Source organism: Agrilus planipennis, unplaced genomic scaffold (genome assembly GCF_000699045.2).
Source record: "Agrilus planipennis isolate EAB-ADULT unplaced genomic scaffold, Apla_2.0 scaffold36, whole genome shotgun sequence".
Taxonomy (NCBI): Eukaryota; Metazoa; Arthropoda; class Insecta; order Coleoptera; family Buprestidae; genus Agrilus; species Agrilus planipennis.
This window is the reverse complement of record NW_020438956.1, coordinates 829,023-841,131: the sequence shown is the minus strand read 5'-3', so window position 1 is coordinate 841,131 and position 12,109 is coordinate 829,023. Positions and strand designations below refer to the sequence as shown.

Sequence of the window (12,109 nt, the reverse complement as noted above, 5' to 3'; positions counted from 1 at the left end):
GTCGGAGCTGTCTGCGACGCGCTGATGAGATCCAAAAAGATCGAAATCGCGATCCGCGTCTGGCAGTTTCGACAGAATACAGAATTCGAATTATTTTATTAGGCAACATTAGTTCCTCTCACATGTTTTTATCGCACTGCGCTATTCAACATACACCTATGTTGTCAATTCACGCACAGGACCGGCTTGGGATACTAAATATAAATAATATAATTAAATAATTTTATTGTAGGAAATGGAGAAACAATTTGTATCAGCTATATTTAAGTTTATTATATTATTTGTCGAGTCAGATTAGAGCAGCTGAAACCCTACATACTCGAAAATAAGCCACTGTCTTGTAAATTATATCATACTACCCTTTCTAATTTTAACTTGATAAATCAGTCCAACTAAAACTAATACACTGATCTTTAATTATCACAATTAATTTTTTAAATAACAGTCATATATTTTGCTAACTCTGAACGTGATGACTACCATCCCGAGACTGGAATTTAAGTTTTAACTTACTTTACGGAGAAAACTAAATTTTTTTAACAACGCAAAAATTACAATTTTCGATTGTAAATGACTAAATTTGACGTAAAAGTAGTAAAAATTATTAAAGTTTCTTAATTATTACATTTAAATTTGTAATATCAACTAAAATACCTAGTAAATTTATTTCTGCTGGAATTTATTTTTTCAAATTCAGGTCCCAATTGTAATTTTTATTACAACGGGCTAGAGGAATAAATTGTAAATATTGCTTTAATATTTAGGTAAATTTTCCTTTTTCATTTTCTCCGTGTAAATTTTAATTCCAACAAACGCTTTTCCACTACAAAACTATTAAACAAGTGACTGTAACAAATCACAACAAATTTTAGTGTTTTAACAATTCCCTAGGGAAATTATAAGTATGTATAAATACCTATAACTTACAATAAATTATAAAGTCAACTAAATGTCTAGAATTGAGGAAATCAAAGCAGTAGCGTCATGATATTTTGTATAAGAGCGGTAGGTAATTGTGAACAGAAGAAATTTTTTACACTAGACTTTGTCCTAGTTAATAAGAAAACATTCGACCGTTTTATTATTTGATTGAAAATCTAAGCTAAATACTCCGCGGGGCTAAGTACCTAGTAAATTTTTTATCGAAAACGAGAGCAGCAAAATAATGTAACTTGTTTCGTCTGCTTTATCCCGTCATTCTTGTTCGTTATCGAGAAAATTTCTTTCTCAAGGAATTTTTTGTCATAAGAAATTAACAGCGTTGCTTCAGGAAATTTCTTCCGTTTACACTATGAATTCATGGCATGTTTACTCGTAACTGCGCTCTCAAGAAGCCAAAGGAAGTTAATTACAGTGCCGACAAAGTGTAGACTATAAAGAGGGGCATTTGGGCCCCGGGCAAGTAGATAAAATGCTGTGAATGTCTGGACTATATATTGCGAATTATCCATGGCCTCCAAAATTATCCAGAGGAAAACGTAACTGTTTATCCATGGATTTCATTATGTCTTCATCAAACATTTGATTTTCCTTTAATGTCTCTCCAACATACCTCATTTACATAGAGTGGTCCATAAATAAAACTTCATATAAGATCACAACTTCTGACATATTACGTACTCTTGGCAGTATACAGGGTGTAGGCGCCGAGGTGACATAAAGATAAATCACTTACAAAACACAATTACGTAGATGTTTGCATGTCCGAAAGTTCACCGTTTTCGAGAAAAACGTAGTTGAAAGTACAGACAAATTCAATTACGGTCCTGGTAAAGAAATACGCTGCACTCAATCAGCTCATGATTACCAGCATCACTGTAGTATTTGTTTTATATTTTTTACATAAACATTGTTTATTTCTTAGATTAGATTAAATGTGATTCATGTTAACAGCCAACCTCTAGTAGCCGCTTATTCTTTTAACGTTTAAATCTTGCATGAGACAATCGATGTACAGTTCAATAAACTAATTCAATAATACAACATCAATTGTTAGTGTAGGTCAATCACAGCAGAATAATAATGTGACATGATACGTATTTACCGGTTTAAATTATATCGATGCTGCAGGGACTAAATCCTCTATTTCAAAAAAGAAAACCCCTAAAATATTAACACGAAATAGTAGGCAATGTTAGAAATTACGACAAATGGCGCTGTAAACGCCATCTGTAGTACAGTGCTATATTTTAGGATTACGTATACTTCAGCAAGGTCCATTTAAATATATGGATATCTACTTGCTGAAACGAATCCCGGCGTGGCTCACCTCAACGTGGTAGGCACGTTACCATAATCGAATAAAATAATTCGAAGTGGTCTGTATTCTGTCGAAACTGCCAGACGCGGATCGCGATTTCGATCTTTTTGGATCTCATCAGCGCATCGCAGGCAGCTCCGACAGAACACAGACCAACTTTTACCTGCTGCCTTAACAGCGCGTTTTAGAAAATACGACAAATGGCAAGTAGATATCCATATATTTAAATGGATCTTGATGAAGCATACGTAATCCTAAAATGTAGCACTGTACTACAGATGGCGTTTACAGCGCCATTTGTAGTATTTTCTAAAACGCGCTGTTAAGGCAGCAGGTAAAAGTTGTTCTGTGTTCTGTCGGAGCTGCCTGCGACGCGCTGATGAGATCCAAAAAGATCGAAATCGCGATCCGCGTCTGGCAGTTTCGACAGAATACAGAATTCGAATTATTTTATTAGGCAACATTAGTTCCTCTCACATGTTTTTATCGCACTGCGCTATTCAACATACACCTATGTTGTCAATTCACGCACAGGACCGGCTTGGGATACTAAATTGTTGTGATTTTGTTAAAAAAACTGTTTTACCCTTAACCACGCTGCTAAACCGATCGTGCGATTGTTTGTGGCAGCTAGTTTATACCCTCCGAAGATCGGCATTTATTTCTGTTACACCCTGTATAAATAAAACAATTTAGGGTGTTTAATGTGAAACCTACATAGGTTTTACAAAGAGCTATCTACTTTGATAACCAGTAGTGGTGGGAAGTGGATAACTGGGATGGGAGGGCGAAGAAGATGTCCAGCAAAAATTCAAATCTCCCCAAAGCAGAGAGAGGAATTCAAATTAAAAGAAAACCACCTCACGTAATTAATAAACATCACTTAAATGACATCGGACGAAATGGAGAACATTTTTAACATTTGCTCCCGCTACGGGTCGCTATTGCTATGATCCTAAGGTTTATCTTGACAATCAACAGGATAGCATAATGTAAATCTTGTAACTGCAAAAGGGACAGACTAACTAAATTTCCGAGTTTTATAAAATTTAATAAAAATGACAAAGTGTACAGTGTCGGAACGTAAAGAAAATGGATACTATTTCTCCCAAATAATAGAAAATACAAGAAATTGTGGGCTGAAGCAAGAAGACGATCAAAATTAGCCAAATTGTAACCATAACCATTTTACGGAAAATAAATATCTTTTTTTTAAGTTTATATCAAATAAGTTTATGGAGTACTACTGTTTAGGTCTTTATAACACTCGTCGTGTGGTATAATCACAACTTCTTCTTGCTCTGATTCTGGGGAATGCAATTTACAAGATCTATTTTTCTATCACTACATGACGTGTGCATCTCCTTTTCAATTCTAACATAAGCCGGTCTTATTTTTATGTGCAATGCATTGCAAGTACTAAGTGGATTCCTCAATTAAAATAAATTACTTAAGCGGCTTATTAACCTCAAACGAAATTTAAGTGTAAACAGATCATACGTGTGACGCACTCTATTTTTACAATCTTCCCCATTCGAGCCTTGCACGGACGTGAATTGAAACGGAGTTATCTACACCTCATTGTTCTCAATTGAATAAAGTAAAACTATCCGTAGAAAATATTTCTACCAAATGTAATCTAATAGTAATTTTAAAATATCAAAAACGCAACAAAAAATGACACTAACAGGATAAATATTAAAATTCCAATAAACCTGAATTGTTATGAAGTACCAAGTTTCCTTAACGTAGGAAAAAGCGGTATTTTATTTTTACCGTAGGTATATGTGTATATCTATCTAACTGCCATACATCGCGCGTTAAAAAGGAAATGTTTTGGAGACGTAGAATAGATAAAGAAAAATGTGATGAGCGTTGTGAATAGAATTCCTTGGGAAGACATTCAAAGGTCCTTTGAGAGTCTGTATAAACGTTGCAAGCGACGCGTGTAAAGCGAAGGAATATACGTAGAAAAATATAACAATAAAAACATTACCTACTATACGTTGCTTTACTATTTTGAATGCACGATGAGCTTATAAAGAGAGCGTATAGAAAAGCCATTTTAGTAAATTCTAGGGAGTTTTGTTTAAAAAACATTAAAAGCATTGCAATACTGTACTACAAGGCAGGATGATTGTGAGAATGCGCTATAAAACTTATTCTATATTTTTTTGCTAATAATTTACTACTTTTACTACTTAGCCGGTTCCATTTGCATTACCCTAAGGATAATTGGGAGGTACAATCGGAGACAAGAGTACATAAAATTAGAAATTCGTGATTAATTAGGTTTTGCAGCATATCATGAGGTAAATAAATACTATCTATACTAAAGAAAAAGTATACGGTTTGAGAGAAAATTTGGAATTTGACCAAAAACTTTGAATAAAATAAGAAATAACGAATAATATGGAAAATTTTTAACTGACTTTTGGCAGTGAATATGCCTTAATTTCAACTTCGAAACAAAAAAATATTTAGTTTCAATCTCTATTAATAATGAGCGTAAAACTTTTTAATATGTTTAAATAATAATTAAAACTTTAAAATTGCATTTATTTCAGACAATTATAAATATTATCATTATATTATCAAGTAAAAACGAGATTTTCAGCTAATTTTTCATTTTTTTCTCGATAACCATTTAGTGAATTTGAATAACCTTACGCTAAAGTGATTCTCCAGAGTTCAAGTTACTTATTATAAAAGTTTGAAATTTCTGGTAGCTTTTTTTCTGTTAATAAAAATAAATTTAATCTGTTCGGTTAACGAATCTCCATAAAATGACGTGTAAAATTACAATTTTTTAAAATTTCAATAACTTTTTAACGGTTTAGTGAATCGATTTGTAATTTTTACAGGAGTTTTAGAATTGAATGAGGAACGTTCTTCCAAATTTTTATTTGTCTCATAGCATTTTGACATACCTCCCAACATCCTTAATAAGACTACAGTTAGCGTAGCTATAGTAATTTCTCGAAATTGTAAATAGGAATATGATTTCAACAGGTGAAGCCGTTTAGAAGCTGCACAATCATAACAGACGCACTCAAATTCTTATGTATGTAACTGTAAAAGCCCGTACTACAGCAAACTTTTACCAAATAATACAGACAGGTCTGTATTCTTTGCTTTTACCATCATCCACTCGGAAAATTGTAGGTTTTACCGCAGACACGGTAAATATCGAAAAATAGACACAATAAACATATTTTGAATCCCTGTCTTCCGGATATAGGCAATTTTGCGACAACTTTTCGAAGACTCGCTTCTTTATCTTTAACAACTTCTTCTATCTTTATAAAGTCTTCAGAGCATGAGATAAATGGCTTCTTAGTATAAAGCTGTTTCAATACTCCCATTTTCGTACCCTAAAGCTCGTCGTCTTTTTACATTTTGGCCAACTTTCACATTTGGATATTTATTTGCTGATGTTGCTTTCATTTTTTCAGATTGATTTTCCAAATTAAATTTTGCATTGTTTCTTACTGCCAGGATAGACTCTTTCTTTTCATGCACCGAACACGTCTGCAAGTGTTTATTTTTCGACGTTTACCGTGTCTCTGATGGTAAAAGTAAATGAACCATGATTACAGAACATTTTGGACTTTTATTGTTCAGTTGGTAAACGTTAAGCTTTACTGGAAAATCTTAGAATTACCGTAGTATTCCCGCATAGGTGGAATAATTCAGCTAGGGGTTGAAATTCGGATCTCGGAAGAACGTAGCAACATGATAAATAATTAGCAAGAAAGTATCCCCTTATATTTATTTGGATACCTCTTTTGGCTTTGGAGTCACTGCGATTGCCATGCTAACTTTAATCTGAAGTCAGCGCAGCCATGGTTTCTCGGAATCGAGTGCAGCAATTTGGCAAAAAAATGCGAATAATTAGCAACAAAATAGGTATAGAAAAATTTTGTAGTGGCGCTTTAATTTTGCTACACCAGCTTCAGAGACGTATAAATAGACATACGAATGTGACATTAAAACTGTGCTTTTCTTGTTCTCCATTATTTCAATGAAAACCTCGTTTGAAACAAAAAAATGCAGACAGTATCCAGAGTGAGTCATTTATCTTAAGGCAATGATATATCATAGCTAGATCCTCGTAATTTTTGAAAAAGCTTTAGACAAATTATATGTTTCCGAAGAGGAAATCGTCTGGCGACCTTAGATGTATAATGAAAAAAGCGGGAAATTTTGCAATTGGACGTACCCTTGAAATTAGAGATTGTTGTTAATTTCTCATCAATACCTACTGAAAAATTAAGAACAAATTAACTTCAAGGATACCTATTTCCGATTACAAAATTTTGCATGCTTTTCATTGCTGGAGGAAAAATGATCTTCAACGGCAAGGTGGAGGTCACACTCAAAATCATCTTTGATTGTCCCTTTGAATGGTTATAACTTTTGCCTAAAACTTTTTTAAAAATAAGGAGATTCAATTAAGATTTTTTTGCTATTTGATTGTTCTTAATTCCTCAATATTACGATTTGAAAAATTAAGAAAAAATCTACTTCAACGCTACTTCCGATTACAAACATTTCCGCTCTTTCGATTTCATGGTTTAAACATATGTATTGACGTACGAATGACGTCGAAATGATCCTTCAAGATCTTGACAGTCAAAGTCACAGTCAAAGCCACTAGCTAATTTCCCCATAAAAAGCGACGTTTGTCTAAAACATTTCTCAAAAAACTGAGATCCAATAGAAAATAAATTACTCACTGTGTATAAAAGTAACTTTAGTTCATGCAAGTCCTACGTTCAAACCAATTAAATACTTGAAGAGACAGTTTAAACTCTAGATTTGTGGCTGAACGTTAATACGGTAAGTTTATTACTTATTTTCTGGAAGTTTGCAGAACACATAATCAATAAGCCCACGCAGCCACTGGTCGTGGTTAAGTGAACTACACATGTAGAATATAAAACTTTACTACTTACCAACAACAGCTTATGAATGTGCTATAAAGTACACAAGAACGACTCAGCGACATCAACCAAATACATTACAATCGAAGGTTATAAATCCAGATGACCATTCGCATAACCAAGACCTTTAAATTTTATACACTGGACCTGCAAAAAAAAAAACAACTGTATGATTTCTACTCATTAAAAAAAAATATTTTTGATATAATTGAAATTTGCCACCTAAAGTTTTCTTAATCCGAGGAAATTCCGGTTGGTACGGCCCTGGCTGCATCCCCTCGTCAGCTGTTCTCGCCTAATATGCATTGATAACGTTATTGTTTAGTTAGATCTATGACAGACTCGAGTTTCTTTAATGTCCCTGCCGATATGTTGGAATAATTACAATATTCAGCATTAAAAAATGCGAAAACACCTTCCGAGCTCAACATAGCTGCATAATATGGTTCAGCATAATCCCCTGAATAACATAATCCGATTCCAAGGTCACCAGGGAAGTGTACAAAGTAACAAATAATTACCTTCGAATGTTTAAACGAGAGGACGGTAGGGCTACCAATTGTGACATACAAATAGGTAGTCGGACAAATAAATTTATAAAAATTAGGTATACAGTAAAAGCTTCTTAGGCAAGAGTTTAAAAAAATTAGTGATTTTTTCTTGTTTTGAATTTTCAAATTAGTCCACTCGGTTACATCTTTTATAAAAGCCGCTTCGGCACGTACCAACAGTACATAGTCAAAAGATGCCGATACATTAAGGGGATTCAGTAGTACACGCGCCGTAAAGTAAAAACATGCTTATCGGTTCTAGATATCATGAGTTTAATGTTTGGAACAGAGGGTTGAAATATTGTGGTAAGAGAGATAAAGCTTTGTTTTAAAGCCTGTCGAAGGCAATTTTTTAATTTCTTAATTTCTATTGAAAATACATGTCCTATAAGAAGCATCAACATTAAGCAATTGTAAAAGCTACTAATGACCGTTTTATTGAAAACTAAAAACGTGCCGAGTTAGTGTGAACCTTTGTTTGTTACCATACAAAAAATCAGATATTTATCTCGCAGCGTTAAATCACAATGTTTAGAATTGAAACCCATATTTTCGGAAAAGTTCACAGTAGGCACGAGCGGTGTATTGCGATCAGTCCCCTTAATAAATGACACCGAATCCTTTTCTGTTTACCGATTGCACCCGCGAATAATGACATTTTTAGCCGCGAATACAGGAACTGGGTTGCAATTTTTTCACCCGCGAATAATGAAAACGCTAATAAGAAAACCGTGAATCAGGAAAAATTCGCTATTGAAAAGTTTTTAATTTCTTCCAAAATATGTATCGTTTTATGTTGCAGTTATTTCACCGCACACTAAGTTCCCTCAAAATGAACTACCTTTAGCTAATGGTATCGCAAAATGTCCCGGCATCAAAAATCAACCGACTTCTCCCCTAACACCGCCTGTCCGCCCCCTAAGCAATGGAAATATATCGGAAAAGTTAATGGACCCGTCTACGATAGCACCAACTCGAAGGTTCAACAACGACCACACCGTATTTTCAACAGCGGTTATCGACTGGGGTCACACTTGGGGTCAAGGATGGGGTTGGAGTCAAGCCGTCTGTGCCACACAAGCCGCTTGTGCCCATGATTGTGCGGTCACATCCACGGTCTACTATCACGCAGACGATTATACTTTAGGTAAATGTCTAATTAAGATTATTATTAATACGAGTGATGCGTGTTTACAATTCTCCCTCAGACAGCCGACGAAGGTTTAATGTCACAAAATTAGCTTTTCGTTAAATACAATGAAGGTAAATATTTAGGGTAATTGCCCAGAATTGGGGCTCCAGGCCAAAATCGCTCCAAAAATATTTTCATCGATTTCCAGTTATCCTACATAATTTATTAGATAGATATTAGAAGATGGGGGAGACAGTTTTTTATGACTTTATAAATAAATAAAGAAAAATTTTTGAGTATTTTTTTTTTAAAATTGCCCCAATTCTGGATAATTACCTTCATTGATTTTTTGATTTGTTTAGGTAGATATATGACAGATTGGAATTTATTAAATGCCTCTGTCCAGTTGATATGTTAGAGTATTTTATTCACAGAAAGCATTTTTTTTATACATTTCCTAGTAGGTACAGGATTCCTAGAATTGGGGCTCCAGTTCAAAATCGCTCCAAAAATTTTTCATCGATTTCTGGTCATTTCTGAGGGTTCAATAATTATATTTGAGGGGGGGAGACAATTTTTTTTTTTATAACAGCATACATCATAGGGTATATGGTGTATGTACAGCTATTTCTTCTTTTAATATTGATAAAATAATTTTATGCAGTGCTAATCGTGAGATAAGAAGATTAAAAGCTTGTATAATTTTTAACATCACCCCCCCCTTCTGCCCCTAATCTCGTCAGCCATCGCTTCCCGTACCTACAGTTAGAACTGTGATTTGAATTTTGAAAAATTATCATTAAAAAATTTTTTTTATTTATGAACTCATAAAAAACTGTCTCCCCTACTTTCTAATATCTAATTCTATTATGTAGAATTACCGAAAATCGATGAAAAAAATTTTGAACCGATTTTGGTGTAGAGTTATGACTTATAAATAATTTATCGCATTAATATATACAATCATGAAATTCCAACTTTGTCTGAGAAAATCCTGTTGAAAGTCACTTTTAACAAATTGAGAAATTAGTTACAATCCCCCCCCCCCATATTGTTTTGTAATAAAAAATACAAGTACGTGGAGAGGGTAGTTCAGGACATCAGAATATACTACCCTTTCTCGTCCAATACCTTGCCACGCAATCATAGCATGGGCGCGCAAATGTTAGCTGAATAGACCCATGGAGTTATACCCTAAAAGAGATATCAAATTAAATATCATGATTCATGTTGCTCTCTATCGGAAAAGTCAATCATGCCCCTTAAAACATGACGAAAAGGGTGGTAATTGGGACGCGTTCTTGCAGTCTCATCTTTAGCGGTTTATATAATACACCCATGTACTTTTGCGTTAAATGAGATATCAATTTAAAAGTATGCATGAGCTTTTCCGGAATAGTTAATCCTGCCTTTGTCAGAACTACTCAACCAATTATCATGAAATTTTGTACACACATTGTTAGGGGTATAAAAAAGGACAAAGGGTACCTTTTATACAAAAAAAATACTGTTCCCGAGGGATAACAAAATTAGTTTTGTGTTCGTCGATAACCTTTGACATGTTTTTAGGACATCAAAGCCGCGGGTAAAACCTAGTAGAAGCATATAAAAATGTTGCTTATGTTTATCTTACTAAGAATGTACTTAGTTTTATTTCAATAAAATTAGGCCGTTATTTCTTTTTTAGGTGGCTATGAAGAGATGGATTGGAGCGCTTTCGGTGACTTTTGTTTTTAAACTTCGCCATGAAACAGTTGGGGCCATTTTTCTACAGCAACAAAGAAAAAAACATTACAAGTTATCATGCTGGACATTATGCTACGGTGCGGTTTGTTTCTAAAGACTGAAACTATGCAACACAGGGTTCGTAGAAATAAATAAAATTTAGACGGCCAAGTTGACATCATTAACGCATTACGAAAAAAATAACAAAACAAACTTCAAATAGGATCTTCATTTAAGTCAGATACCAAAATAGTCACATTTTGAATATGAAAACAGTTAATTTTCTAATAATCTGTATCTAAGAAATATATTTAATATTATATAAACGAAAAGGCGGCAATACCGTACAAATAACGTAAACTAAATAAATAACATAATTATTATACTTCGTTTACTTTCTGTAGCGATGTGACCTTCAGTCTGACCGGCGCAAAGTAGAAAAGAACAGCACTAGGCCAGAAAAGGAAGGAGACAACTCTCGGCCAAACTCTTAACCGGTGAGGAGCGTATAATCCGTACAGTACTGCACGGAAAAATTGACCATTTTATCCACTACAATTGCATTGCTCAAATGTGCTGTTATTGGTACCATTTACTACTGAAAATATCAACGAGATGTTTATTTATATTTGAAGACATATTAAAGGCTTTAACGCTTGTTTTCGACTCGCACTACTATTCATGATTGAACAAAACTTTTGGCAGGTACTGTATGAAAAAGTATGTTTAATGAACAAGAGTTGAGAGTATAATGAGCTCTTTTCTCCCTACCTACGACTTTGCCAGCGCGCATCCAAAACTTTGGAAAGGGAACATCGCTAGAGAAAGTAAATGAAGTATACAACTATTGATAATACGGTACAATTTAATAAACATTAAAAGCAAAAATCAATTGACAACCGAATTAGCTTTCTTTTCGTACTAAAATTTTACTGCCAACGCGCAAAATCGAGTATAATTTCAGAAAGGAAATTAGATTCCAGAAATTAAAAAGCACTGAGCCTCATAAATTTTATTTTTGTCGCAAGGCAAGCAAATATTTACTTATTTTTGAAAGGAACTTCCAAACGAAAAATCTCCCCGATTTTTAGTCCGGCCGAAATGTCATTTACGGTGAAATGACAATAATTTTATACTAATCAATAGTCAAAACGTTTTCAAGCGACAAAAGTGGGTAGCAAAAGCTTTTAATGGAGTTAAATTTAAATAATCTTGTTTTTAAAAAGGAATATTTAAGACGTAATCTTATGGGGACTCATATGTCATCATTTCTATTAAATGAATTTCGCGGTAAACTCAGTCTCTAACTGAGGATGACACCTTGGATGTCAAAAGTTGTTTTAGTTTTAAAAACGTTTTGCGGATTTCCGGGGTTTTTGAGCGTTTATTTAGTCAGGTTCTACAGTATTCCAATTGACTTTCTTGAATTAATTGTAGTTAATTAAATTAAAGTACCTTTCCAGTATAAAACAAAACTTTTATACATATAAACTAT

The 12,109-nt window shown here is 33.9% G+C and overlaps 1 protein-coding gene across 2 annotated transcripts in view; it reads left to right on the top strand.

Annotated features, from left to right (window-relative positions):
- The window catches only part of LOC108733980, a 78,381-nt gene extending 67,329 nt beyond the window's left edge, over window positions 1-11,052 (top strand). The window contains exons 6-8 of one of the 2 annotated variants that reach the window (XR_003231216.1): window positions 8,560-8,904; window positions 10,577-10,752; window positions 11,019-11,052. Coding sequence is in view for 1 of the 2 variants with exons in the window: in XM_025975013.1 (XP_025830798.1) it covers window positions 8,560-8,904; window positions 10,577-10,626 (395 nt within the window). In the remaining variant the exon portion in view is untranslated. Of the gene's footprint in view, window positions 1-8,559; window positions 8,905-10,576; window positions 10,955-11,018 lie in introns of those variants that run through there. The other variant, XM_025975013.1, reaches the window with a different exon arrangement.
- The last annotated feature ends 1,057 nt before the right edge of the window (window positions 11,053-12,109 follow it).